The sequence below is a fragment of the Macrobrachium rosenbergii genome, chromosome 31 (genome assembly GCF_040412425.1).
Source record: "Macrobrachium rosenbergii isolate ZJJX-2024 chromosome 31, ASM4041242v1, whole genome shotgun sequence".
Classification (NCBI taxonomy): domain Eukaryota; kingdom Metazoa; phylum Arthropoda; class Malacostraca; order Decapoda; family Palaemonidae; genus Macrobrachium; species Macrobrachium rosenbergii.
The window spans coordinates 3,123,840-3,137,857 of record NC_089771.1 but is presented as its reverse complement, the minus strand read 5'-3'; the positions used below and the strand labels follow the sequence as shown (position 1 = coordinate 3,137,857).

The 14,018-nt window shown below is 37.1% G+C and overlaps 3 protein-coding genes across 3 annotated transcripts; all 3 read right to left on the bottom strand.

Moving 5' to 3' along the window:
- Positions 1-540: 540 nt before the first annotated feature.
- Positions 541-1,050, bottom strand: LOC136855201 (uncharacterized). Its single transcript, XM_067132108.1, has one exon. It carries the CDS (start codon positions 1,048-1,050, stop codon positions 541-543), a length of 510 nt encoding a protein of 169 aa, XP_066988209.1.
- A 30-nt stretch (positions 1,051-1,080) lies between these two features.
- LOC136855200 (uncharacterized) lies at positions 1,081-2,241 on the bottom strand. Its single transcript, XM_067132107.1, has one exon. It carries the CDS (start codon positions 2,239-2,241, stop codon positions 1,081-1,083), a length of 1,161 nt encoding a protein of 386 aa, XP_066988208.1.
- A 475-nt stretch (positions 2,242-2,716) lies between these two features.
- On the bottom strand, positions 2,717-3,115 carry LOC136855199 (uncharacterized). Its single transcript, XM_067132106.1, has one exon. It carries the CDS (start codon positions 3,113-3,115, stop codon positions 2,717-2,719), a length of 399 nt encoding a protein of 132 aa, XP_066988207.1.
- Between the last annotated feature and the right edge of the window lie 10,903 nt (positions 3,116-14,018).

The window sequence follows — 14,018 nt, the reverse complement described above, 5'->3', positions numbered from 1 at the left end:
CCCTATAACCAAATTATGTTTATCAAAATCAATCATATCTATAAATGCAGGTGATATAAATAACATCTATAATAAATGTAATATACTCTCAAATCCTTTGATCCTAATAAAAATAACTACAGTATTATAATTATTGTTCCTCTACTGCAAGGAGAAGAAAAAGCTTTTGAATGGGTCGATGGAGATCTGATGTTTGTCTTTAAAACTACACTTCATACAAAACCGGTTCTGTCCTTTCCAGTGCTGATAACACGACCCATCATCCAGTTACTTCCTTAACTGATTATCATCTTTACAAGGACAATATCACCAACTTGAAGGTGCCGCTTTTCCTTGTTCTACTTCTGTCTCTCTTGTAATGTTGATAAATATTCTCTTCGCCATCTAGTCCAGAATAAGTTAGCCAAGAATTGAACATACCGCCACCTCTGTCTCAGATACATATCTCCTTTCTGAAAAACACCAGGTGGTGGCATCACAACACTTGATTTCTGTGTGAGAAGCTGTGCTGGACTGAGTGGTTGTAAGTCATCTGGGCTGTCACTGCCTGTGTTTCAAAGGACGGTCATTCACTATAGCCTCAACTTCTGTGAGAAGAGTGCGGTAACTCTCATCATCCAGTCGTCCAGCATGTTCTTTGAAGAGAGGAGTCAAGACCTTTCTCACAGTTCTAATCTGACGTTCCCACACACCTCCCATATGACTAGCTGTAGGGGGATTGAAGGTCCAGCTGATGCTTTCTTTTGAGAGGAAAGCTCTGACCTGATCATCATTCATCTCTTGCAGTGACTTCCTCAACTCCTTCTCAGCTCCATGAAAGTTTGTCCCATTGTCACACCAAATCTTCTTTACATTCCCTCTTCTAACAACAAACCTTCTTAAAGCATTTATGAAGGACGATGTGTCTAAGGAATTGGCTGTCTCTATATGAATTGCTCTTGTAGACAAGCAAGTAAATAATACACCGTACCTCTTCCTGATTTGCCTTCCTTCTTTGACTTCCTGTGGCCCAAAGAAGTCAACACCTGTGTGTGTGAATGGAGCAGCCATCAGCCATCTTCTGGTTTAGAACAGGGTTTCTCATTTTTCTGCAAATGACACATCTTGTAGAACCTGGCGGACACTTGCATTGGTACGGATAATCCAGTAAAGTTCTCTAAGTTTTGCCATCACATGGTTGCGTCCAGCATGAGCTAATTTTTCATGTGTGTAACGAATAATCAAAGTGGTAATATGACTCTTTCTAGGTAATATCATTGGATGTTTCTCGCCAGCTGAAATTTCTGCTTTGGAGAGCCGTCCATTAACGCGAAGAAGCCTGTCTTTAGGATCAATGAAGGGATCTAGTTTATATATGCTACTGCTACTACAAAGTCCTCGGCCCCTTGACCCTTCGCTCTTTTGTAAGAGTGTCACTTCCTTACTAAAAGTTTTCTTCTGGATATATCTGATGACTGCTTTTCCAGCAGCATCTAATTCTTCTGCTGTAATTGAACCATTAAGTCTAGCTTGTCTCTTAGATTTCAGTATGAAAAAAAGATGGTGATACACAGCAACAGCCATCCTCAACCGATGCCATGAAGAATAATACTTAAGAAACTTATCAACAGCATTTCCCTCCTCATCTTCTGGATGCACTGCAAAACTTGTAGATCCTTCCAATTCAACTACACCTTGGGGCATATCATTTTTCCACAGCTCCTCTGGTCCTCTAAGAAAATATGGGCCATCAAACCAAATGTTACTGTTCAAAATTTGCTGACTTGTGAAACCTCTTGATGCAATATCAGCAGGATTCTCTTTACTCTGAACATATCTCCACTGTGTATTTTCAGAGAAATCCTTAATTACTTTCACTGTATTTGCAACAAATATAGGAAACCTCTTTCTATAACTAAAAATATAGTGAAGAACTGTTGTAGAATCTGTGTGATAGAATGTCTGGTCCACTGTAATCTGCAGCTCTTTCAAAATGTGTTGTGCTAGATTTATGGACACCACTGCAGCAGTCAATTCCAGTTGGGGTATGGTTGTTGCCTTTACAGGACACACTCTAGACTTTCCCATCAGCAGAGCAGTAGAAATCCTCCCACTGTTATCGGAAAGTCTTATGTATGCTGCAGCACCATAGCCTTCATTACTAGCATCTGAAAACATGTGCAGCTGTGTGGAAGTCACTGTACCAAATTCCTTTGGTTTGACACATCTTGGAATCTTTGTTACCAGGGATTGGTAAATCATCAAGCCACCTTCTCCAGGGCTTCAGGTATTTTTCGGGAATAACATCATCCCATCCCAAGCTGCTATCCTGACAAACTTCATGAAGAATTCTCTTAGCTGGCAAAAGAAAAGGAGCCACAAAACCAAGAGGATCATAGAGGGAACATACTGTTGACAAAATACCTCTCCTTGTAAGTGGTTTTGGGTCCAAGTTTATGGAGAAAGTAAAGTAGTCATTTTCAATATTCCACTGAAGACCAAGAGCTCTTTCTACATGAAGTTCATCATAGTCAAGATCACATGTTTGAAGATCTTTTGAACGGTCCTCTTGTGGGATTGATTTCAACACCAGCTTGCTGTTACTCACAAACTTTGTCAGCCGAAAACCTTTCCTTCAATGCTGCTGTAACGTCTTTCACAAGTCTTAATGCCTGCTCTTCTGAAGGTACAGACTTTAAATAGTCATCCACATAAAAATTAGTCTTAATGGTGCGTTCTACATCTGACCATACTTATCTCTTGCATGGTCAGCTGCTGCCCTCAAAGCATAATTCGCGATGCTAGGTGATGATACTGCTCCAAAGATGTGAACACCCATTCGATACTCTGTAAGTTCGCTTTCAAGTTCACCACCAGGCCACCATAAGAATCTTAGGTATTTATGTTGAACCTTTGGTACCTGAACTTGGTAAAACATAGATTCTATGTCACCCATCAAGGCCACCCTTTCTAGACGAAATCTGATGAGCACTCCAATCAGGGAATTAGTCATATCAGGACCTTGCATCAACTTGTCATTAAGGGAACTACCCTGGTATTTAGCACTACAGTCAAAGACTACTCTAATCTTATTTGGCTTTTTGGATAGTAGACACCGTGATGAGGTAGATACCATGCAGGCTGTTCATCATACGACTGATCCTCCGGAACCTTATAAGCATATCCTTCAGACACCAATTTCTCAACAAATTCCACATAATCTTCATGGTACTTTGGATTTAGTTTCATTTTCTTCTTTGCCATTGTGCTCGTTTCACTGCCTGTTCTCTATTGTTTACCAAGTTAACTTTATTGGTTCTAAATGGTAGGGGAAGCTGGTAGTGTCCATTGGTAAACTGAATGTTTTCTGCCACTTCGTTGAGGAACTGTTGATCTTCTTGTGACAGACCCTTCTCATCAGGAACTCTACCAACATCTTTCTCACAAAAGTCTCTTTCAAACATATGGACCACAGCTGCAGGATGAAAACACTCCTTTACCCTTTCAACTTCCTGAAGAAAGACATGGTGACATGAAATACTGTTCTTCTCTGAAGAGTATTTAAAATGTAGAGGGCCACTAACAGTCCATCCATGGTGGTAAAGAACTGCAAAGGAATCTTGACCCTTGGCTGGAAGCACCTCTAATGGTTGCAGTGCTTTAGGGCAACTACTGCCAATCAACAAACCAATCTCCAGATCTGCTCTATAATCAGGAATTAAATCAGCAATATTCCTATGACCGGCTACCTTTTTGAGCAATTTTGGTTTTGGTATCTGTTGATGACTCACTGGGATATCTTGACGAGTAAAAGTTTTTGGCAGATCAATAGTGCTGTTTCCTTCCATATCTGTAACACACAAATTATTAACCGCCAAAGTATTCACAATGTTTACGCCATGCATGGTTTGGAGCTTTAAACATGTCTCTGTTCAAGATGCACCTATCTGCTCTCGTAAACTCTCTGTGATGAAACAACCAGTGCTGCCATTATCAAAAAAGGCATAAGTGTCCAAAACTACTTTGTTTCCTTTCTGATATACTTTTACTGGGAGAATAGCCTGTAATATTGTATTTACTTCACTAACATGATTGGTAGTACATGCTAACAATAATTTCACTTGCTTCTTTGCTAGATGAGCTATCATTCGCTTTATGTAGCTTGAATCCGTCGATATGCAGTGATGTGGGATGCCTCTTAGAGCATGTCTTACATTGCTTCCTTTTCATACATCCTTTAGAGGTATGGTTGAGACCAAAGCATCCAAAACACAACCTTTCTCCTTAAGGAAATCTATTTTTTCTTCAGAGGTCCTCTTAGCAAAATTCCAGCAATCGTCAAGATCATGGTTTTTCTTGCACATTGGACATGATTTCTCTTTCTCAGACACTATTGATGTCTTTCTATTTTCTGGATTCAGTTCTGCTTGGGTAGCAAAGCTTGAACTTTTGCTCTTTGTTGACAAGATCTGAATTTGAAGCTACCAGAGTTGTTTTCAGGCTTTGAATAATTATTTTGAAGAGCAAACTTGCTGAATGCTGGGTCGTTTGCTGCCTTTGCCTTTTATAAACAAATTCAACCAAATCTGCAAAATCAACTCCTCCCTTTTCTTCCTCAAATGTCCAGCCAGGCTACACCACTTGTTCTGAAGGAATGTCGGAAGTTTTTTAACAACTGCTTGAAGGTTAGGAAGATGATTTAGTAGTTCCATGTGTGACAAGTTGGTCATGGCATGTCTGCACTTAACAAGGAATAAAGCAAATGTATACAAGCCATGAGGATCTTTGTGTTTCAGTGCAGACCAAGAAATAAGTTTCTTAATATATGCCATCGACACCTTGTGTAGGGATCGCCATACTCTTGACTGAGCAAATTCCTAGCTGTAGTATATCCTTCTGAAGAACTCATATACAAGCATCCACCTATCAAGTCTTTGGCTTCCCCTTCAAGTTGCTGATCCAAGTAGTACAGTTTGTCAGCATCACCCGAAGCATTTGGGGCAATTCTGGAATCAAATGCCATCATGAAATTAGCAAACTCAATAGGATCACCTTTAAATTTTGGTACTTCTATGCTTGGAAGCAACATTGCTGCAGTCATGTGTTGCTGTGTCTTCAGGAGCATCTCTTGTTGGGACTGTAGTTGCATATCAAGATTTGGCTCAGGGAACCGACACTGGCTAGAACTACAGGGAACGTTTGCTTTCAACTGAGGAGTATCTGCTGTTATATCCGAAGGTTGTGGTTGGAACAGGTCTACATTTGGATTCAACTGGGAAGGAGTATCTTTCGGCACGATATCCGAGATATTGTCAGCTTCAGCATAAACTCTTTCTCTTGCTTGAGACATTGCAATTTTTGTTTCTAATTCCAATTGCTCTTTCTTTTTTCTAAGTATAAATTCTTGCTCTTCCCTCTCCTGCTTAAGTCTGAGTTCTTGCTCTTCCATCACTTTTGCTTTTTCTCTCATAGCATGTTGAGCCATCAATTCTGCCAGTCTAGCTTTCTCTTTGAGGCGAGCAGATCTTACACTAGTTCTGCTGGACTTGGTCCTGCTAGTGGATGAGGAACAAAGACTTTTTCTATCAAGGTCTGCAGTCAATTGTAATTCACTTTCCTTGACCCAGTTATTCATTTCTGTAATGAAACTATCAATAGATACTGTATTTTCTGAATGCCTCCTATTTACTGTGTTTCGTTCACTGGAATCTGTTAAATGCTTCTCATATTGCTGAAAACATTCATCATATTTATCACGTAACTTGCACAAAATAATCATTTCAGACTTCACCAGATGAAGATTATCACAATTATCCATTAGTCTAAAGATCTCATTTCTCCTTTTGGTCACGGCAGACAGAGCAGCAGTTTAGGCATTTTTCAAAGTTTTCATTTGCTCTTGTATCACTTCGAGACAATCTTCGCTGACTATAGACACAGCAACTTCGCTAGATTCCTGCATTTTCGATCACGAGATTTTCTTGAACTGATGTAGCTGCCGTTTTCTTCAAAGCCACAGGGATGAGATGTAGAAAAGACACAGATACTGTTACTCACGTCACACTTTATTAAAAATTTTATATAAAGTTCAAGTTGATATCACAAGACACTTTAAACCAACTTAAAGCTTTAAATCACTTAACACTAAGCACCACAACTTAAGTTGACCATAACTGTAAAAGCTTATAGTTGGTCAGTACTCCAAGACCAGCGAACCAATGATGAGTACTTTGCTAGTAGTGCAGGGCGACGAGGTTCAAGAAACTGAAAACACAAAATACAAACTTACTAAAGTTGTTAAAAAGAAATTCCACAATAAACTTAGAATTGATAATAGTTTGATTTAACTACAAAACACCACAAACATGAAATAGAATATATACAAATTTCAGTAAAGAAATAAACTTACATCTGTGTTACTCTAAGCTACATCCAACACAAGCGAAACGAATTTCCAAAGAAATGTTCTTTACACTTTGAAGACTTCTTCTATTCTGTCAGTCATCAAAAACCTTGATCCTATTTCCAGAAACTTATAACTGTTACAGTGTAATTCCAACACTGATAACTACCAGGATAAAAATCTTTTCAAGAACTACTCAACAACAATTAACAAACAAATTACAGCAGTAACAATCCAAAACAGACTGAACAATGTTTACATGTAGAACGGACAAAATATTTACAATACAATTTAACCCTAATCACCAAGTTGAAAAACAGAGCTTATTAATGATTATATACACAAATGGTTTCTATAAAATGCTGCATTTACAGAGAGAGAAAGGACGGTTGTGGTTAAGCTGCTTTGTCCCTCTCCCAAATGATGGTCAGAGGAAAGGAATTTAGGGTGAGGGAGAAATTTATTGCCCTCAATAAGCTATTGAAGGATAGGGATGATGCGTTAAATTTTCACATGGAAATATCAGTTTTCCTGCAGAGAGAGAGAGAGAGAGAGAGAGAGAGAGAGAGAGAGAGAGAGAGAGAGAGAGAGAGAGAGAGAGAGAGAGAGAGCTGAGATTGACTGTGATTTCTCTTGAACATAACATCATTTGTGCTTTAACAAATCTGAATATCTATCATAGATATTGTTTTATGAATATTATACTTTTAACTGAAAATATTGACAGTATTTATTCAGTATTATGTAATATATATAAAAGCAAAGCTTTTGTCAGAAGAAATGCGACGTAGAGATGCAAATCAAGTGCTTTTTAAACCTCTCTGAAGCGTCTGGCGGCAATATAACATTTCCTGCGCAAAACTACAAATGATCACGATTCAGAATCAAAGGAGAATTGTAGTCGAGGACAAGAAGAAACAAGTAAACAATGCGCCGAAGTTTCTTTGGCGCAATTGAGTTTTCTGTACAGACGCTACAGCGTATAATCAATGCCACCGAAAATGGATCTATCTTTCGGTGGTCTCGGTATGATGCTGCATGAGCCGCGACCCATGAAGATGTAACCATGGCCCGTTGGTGGCCCATCCTATATCGTTGCAAGAAGCACGATTATGGCTAACTTTAACCTTAAATAAAATAAAAACTACCGAGGAGGCTAGAGGGCTGCAATTTGGTATATTTGATGACTGTAGGGTGGATGACCAACATACCAATTTGCAGCCCTTTAGCCTCCTCAGTAGTTTTTAAGATCTGAGCGCGGACATGAAAAGTGCGAACAGAAAAAAATGCGAACGGACAGATAAAATCGGCACAATAATTTTCCTTTACAGAAAACTAAAAATAAACTATTTTGACGGAAAAAATAGAATTGCAACGCTACTGCTGTTGGCAAATGAATGAAATAAATTATTTGTTTTTTTTTTAAATCTGTTTGCAACGGTAATCTTCTAAGTTTGGGTGTTTGAATGCCTTGAAAATAGAAATTACTCTTAGGAAAATGTATTTGTAGTCAGTTCATATAAACTGCAGTTTAAATTGTTGAATAACTGTAATTTTTAAAATAAAACTACGAGGCATTATACCTTTACATATTGTAAGAGTTGAAGCCATCGAAATAATGTTTTACACAGCTGAAAATTATTTTTTATATTTGAAGTAAGTTGAGCTTACGTTATTTAACCAAATTATTCCAGATTTAATGCACCCTTATGTGATTCTTATAAACACTGATTTTATCTTATTTTTTTAATTTTGTTTCCTGTATGTCTCGAAATATATTCATCACAAACTAAGATTAAACTGTACACTTTACATAATTACTTTTATATCTCCCAATATATTCATCTTTTCAATCGTATGATTGCCTGAGCAAACATCAGGCATCAAAAGAACTTACATAAAGACTCATGAGGCGAGTTCTAAGTATAGCACACGCTTTTGTATAGTTTCCTCATCCGATGAAAGACCTTCCTGTCAAAAGCTTTCATTTCGACGAAAGACCTCTTTGTCAAAAGCTTTCATTTCGACGAAAGAGCTCTTAATCGAAGGCTTTCATTCCACCCTTTCGCAATTAGTTGTTCCGAGATGGAGCAACTTTTGAGTCCGACACCTTTCTCGATTCTTCGTGACGAGCGACATTGCGAAGGAGCCGGAACGCCGCTGAATCAGTGGCATCGAGAGGACTGGATTTCTGTGCTGGAGAGGCATCAAGCGACATTGAATGACTCCGCTGGAACGACCTGGATTCGCCAGCTTCCAGGTGTGTTGAGATGGTAACACAAGGATAACACAAGGAGTAACGTAAAGGCAAGTATTTCTCTCTCTCTCTCTCTCTCTCTCTCTCTCTCTCTCTCTCTCTCTCTCTCTCTCTCTCTCTCTCGCTCTATCTCACACACATACAAGAACTTTCGTGTGGTTGGTTAATTTTGAAAAATGATCTCCCCCTCTCTCTTTCTCATATACGAGAACTTTCTTTCTGTCTATTTAATCTTGAGAGAGAGAGAGAGAGAGAGAGAGAGAGAGAGAGAGAGAGAGAGAGAGAGAGAGAGAGAGAGTTTATAAAATTTCCAAGACTCCTTTAGAGAAACCTATAATTCTTTATAAAGGTTAATTCTTTATAAAGGTTCAAAAAACATCAACAGGTTCAACACACGTAGGGTTTTTTTCTTTTCGTCCCCCCCGGAAGTCACCCATCCATGTTACTGGAAGTGAGTAATCGTAAGGAATAAAAGTGTACATATTTATGGAACTGAATAATAAACAATACGCGGGCTTAAATGTTTAGAAGAGTGCTGTACATCTGTAAGTCAAGAAACATCAACAGGATACATGTTTATATTTATTTTAGAGCTTTATTTTTTTTTAACTTTGCAGGATTTCTCCAGCTCTTTAAAAGCAGCTTATATTCTTGTCATCTGAGTGAGAAGGCGAGATAACTGTAGCATCTAATTAGTATATAAATATGCTTGACATATTCTTTAGCTATCTAGCCACCGTGAAGCAAGGCAATTTATTTGAACAATTATTTTCTTTAATTAAAACCTCTTTTCTAATTTTCGTTGCATACTTCAGAATTATTATATAAAATCCTGGATTAAGAAGAAATCCATAACTGTAATCCAGCTATGCTAAACTTATACGTTATACGAAATCTAACTCTTACCTAGAATTTCATCTCACACTTCCCGGGAACACGGTACGTATGCTAATTCATCACCAACTCACAAGGATGATAGCTGGCTTTGTATGAAGGAGATGCTGTAGAAGATAATAAGAGATCGTTTACTTATGAGTGATCTAAGATGCAAAACTAACGGGATATTGTTGGAGCAATTCAAATAGCTTGAATTACACAACAGATAAAGATTACTAGATGCTTAATAACAGAAAAGGTGCAGACATTCAATTTACTGATATGAATATGTGTCTGTTACGAAGTCACTCTCTGAGGCGTTATGGAATGAAAACTCTCTCTCTCTCTCTCTCTCTCTCTCTCTCTCTCTCTCTCTCTCTCTCTCTCTCTCTCTCTCTCTCTCTCTCTGCATGTTTAACAACAGAGAGTAGGTGAGATCCTTAAATATAATGACTTGACTTAAATATGTTTCTGTTACAAAGTCACTCTTAGAAGTCTTAAGACATGGCCAAAACACCCTCTCTCTCTCTCTCTCTCTCTCTCTCTCTCTCTCTCTCTCTCTCTCTCTCTCTCTCTGTACACTAACATATCCAAGCCAGATTTGAACATATTTCCATCACCCTTTTATTGCCTCCATTGGTTTTATAAGTTTCTCCTCATCCGAAATTCCCTTTCTAAAGCCATCAACAGGGTAGAAGGGCATCTGCCCTTCCTCTTCGCCTCGTTCTTTCTGCATCGTTATTGTCCTCTTCTGCTTCGTTTCCCTTCTTATTTTCTTCTTCTCTCGATGAGATTATTCCACAATTCCTCCCTTTTCCTTCTGATCGATAAGAGGTGATCGTCCGTCATCAGTTTCTCTCTTAAGGTTTCGTCTTTATTTTGTTATTAACAAATTCCTTTGGTTACCTTTCGTGAAATTATCTCACAACACAGTTGACAATTCTTGAAAGCAATTACACCCAGTCTTCTTTATCAGTTCCTCTTCAGTTTGAAAACCTTATTATTCTTTTACTATATCTGCTTCTGACGCTACAGAGCCGAACCGAGGAAAAAAATATGTTCAATTCTCCCTCTCGTAAATTAGGTTTGCAGGCCGTCTGTGGCAACCAGTAGGAATGAGCTTTTTATAAAGAATTTCTTTCGTTCCATTTACGTTGAAGTGGAAGAATTCTCCTTTTCTTGAAACTTGAGGAAAGAGTCGGTGTCGAGCCAGATGAAAAACTTGGTAGAACAACACAGAAGAAAATTCTTAGGAGAGAAAGAGAAAGAAAAATTTGAAAAATCAGAAAGGCAGGAATGCTCTTGGAGTAGACAGGTAATATCAAAACTGAACAAGATAAAATGATAAATGAAAAATAATTCCTGATGTATTTCAAGAAACTGAAAGATTCCCATCTATGAAATTCCCCATAAAAGTAAAGTAAATGACCTAAATGCATTGATATTTTGACTATATATCTAGAGACAGGAAGCCATAGATCCGTACAGATATTGAAATATACATGTACAGATTTAATCCCTTATTGCAAGAGATCTAAAACCCTAAAGTAGATCACAATCAAAAGGCAATATGGCCCATTTCACATACCTCATGGACAAATATACATCCACATATGGAAATACCTAAAGGAATCCAACACAGATTTTGAAATGGAGGTCCTTCAGTGGGAATAGTATCCTGCTGGATTATGTGTACATTCCCTCTAGAGCTTACAGTTGAAACGATTATTTATCGTTTTTATATAGAATCTACATTATTTAGCTCATGTATAAGGACAAGTCTCTCTCTCTCTCTCTCTCTCTCTCTATCTCTCTCTCTCTCTCTCTCTCTCTCTCTCTCTCTCTCTCTCTCTCTCTCTCTCTGGAAATAAATCTCTCCCCTTGACCTTAATTCTAATTACAGCCCATTATTATACATATATATTCAAAATCTAACTAATAAATCTGAATATTTAATCTTCTTTATATCTAAGAAGCTTTGATATTAAGTCACTCAATAATAATAATAATAATAATAATAATAATAATAATAATAATAATAATAATAATAATAATAATAATATTAAAATCGTGTTAAATGGCCACTGAATTAATACCTTACCATTCAAGGTTCTGAATTATTATTATTATTATTATTATTATTATTATTATTATTATTATTATTATTATTATTATTATTATTAGTAGTAGTAGTAGTAGTAGTAGTAGTAGTAGTAGTAGTAGTAGTAGCAGTAGTGGTGGTGGTGGTGGTGGTAGCATTTGTGGTGGTGGTGCTGGTACTGTGCATTGTTCATTCATTGACCACAACAGCAAACACCAACTAAGAACAGTTTAGAAAAAATCGGAAATCTCCTATCAGTTGTTAAACGGTCAGTATTATTATTAAAATATAATTAAATGCTTCCAGCAATTCTATTTCAACAAATTCATAAATCATATTCCTAGGGAGAGATTAGAAATAAATGGATACAAAATAATACCGAAAAGTAAAACAGAAATGTCCTTATCCCATTCCATTGCCCCTGAGGCGACACCTCCCCTGGCCCATTTGAGCTACTGATTCGTTGTTAGTTCTTCCTTGGAAAACTTCTCAAAGGCAACTTGAGTCTTACGTAGCTTCAGAACACGCAATCTCTTTAAATGATATATAACTGAAAGAAAAATACGTTCTTTACGTAACACGAACGGATTATAAAATATAAAAATAAATTAAGTTTTAAGTAACTTCAGAGCAGGTAATCTCTTGTAAAAATGTATTAAAAAGAAAAATTACGTTCTTTTCATAACACGAACGTATTATAACCTTGAATAACAGCCCAAAATATAATGAGTAGGGGAAGGATTTAGATAGGTAAATGTATCAAAGTTAAACATTACGGTAATTATCATAACACGAACGTATTATAACTTCCAATAACAGCCCAGAATGTAATGAGTAGGAGGATTTTGATAGGTAAATGTATCAAAATGAAAAATTACAATCATTTCATGACACGAATGTATTATAGCCTTGAATAACAGCCCAGAATATAAATAGCTGAAAAAAGGCTTTCGATAGGTAAATGTATCAAAATGAAAATTTCCAATCATTTCATAACAAGAACGGAATATTAGCCTTCAATAACAGCCCAGGATACAAATAGCTGGGAGAAGGATGTCGATAGATATTGGCTCTCGGTAAAACAAGAGGAATGTTGCAGCTGAAACCGTCACTGAGGAACCAATGGGCGGAGAGAGAGACTGACAGAAGGCGGTGAGAGTGGAAAGGGTCGTTTGCGGAGGAATTCGCTGAGTGGGAGGATTCAAGGGTTGGAGGAATCTTCGTGTCTCCTATTTATACATTTATTTATTTATTTACTTCTTTATTTGCTTGTTTATTCAAGTTCCTAATTTACATATTTATTTTCTATTTATTTATTCATCTGCTTATTTATTTATTGATTTATCTATTTATATATTTGTCTCTCTCTTATTCAGGTTCCAAAAGAATCAGATATAAAAATTAAAAAAATAATAAACGAACGATATTCTTTTTAAATCCATGCGGTTATCTTAGAAATTTATTTCTTTATTTATTTTAGTTCTTTATCTAAGTTCCTGTTTTTTATTGATTCATTTATCTATTTATTAATTTATATATTAATTTATTATTTTTTTTACTTATTTATTTATTTATCTAAGTTTCTAAAGAATCTGGTCATATAATGGAAAAATTAAAAACAAGGATTTTCTTTTTACAGCCCATTCAGTTATCTTACAAAAGGAGCAATAATGAAATATAGTCATATCTACGTGTTTTGTAGGCAGAGAGAGATAGACAGAGAGAGAGGAATCATAGCGCACAAGTTAAAAATAAGACATAATACCAAATAAAACAATTGTGAAAGGAAGAAGAAATACTGAAGGGAAACCCCATGACACCCTATCACAGGCGAAGCGAAAGAGAGAGAGAGAGAGAGAGAGAGAGAGAGAGAGAGAGAGAGAGAGAGAGAGAGAGAGAGAGAGAGAGAGAGAGACGCCCCATACAGGAATAATTTGTGAACTAACCAACTAGTTAACTGGTCTCGAAATTATCCATGAACTGAATGGAGAGAGAGAGAGAGAGAGAGAGAGAGAGAGAGAGAGAGAGAGAGAGAGAGAGAGAGGCCTCATCTAAAAATAATTCGTGACCCTCCCCCCTAGCCAGTCAGAGAAGCTACCTCAGATTATGAATGTTGTAAAAGCTGCATCATTAAAAACTTTCCCATCAAAGCTTCCCACGCATTGAAACTTGACAGACAGAACTGGTCTCCGAGTTGTCAATGAACCGAATGGTTTCTCTTTGCAGGTGTCGACTAAAGAGATGGAAACTGACGGGAAAGATAGAAAACAATGCATATTGAATATCTGAAGTCAAAACGGACTGACTGTGCTTTCATTAGTTTTTGTTTACAGTATTATTATCACTGGAGAAACAAAGCCACAGGTATGTGTGGGTACATGTATTGAAAGATGAATCTGTAC

What these genes read in the sequence shown, in the direction of transcription:
- LOC136855201 (XM_067132108.1), bottom strand. Translation starts at nt 1,050, where the DNA reads ATGGCTGCTCCATTCACACACACAGGTGTTGACTTCTTTGGGCCACAG.
- LOC136855200 (XM_067132107.1), bottom strand. Translation starts at nt 2,241, where the DNA reads ATGATTTACCAATCCCTGGTAACAAAGATTCCAAGATGTGTCAAACCA.
- LOC136855199 (XM_067132106.1), bottom strand. Translation starts at nt 3,115, where the DNA reads ATGGTATCTACCTCATCACGGTGTCTACTATCCAAAAAGCCAAATAAG.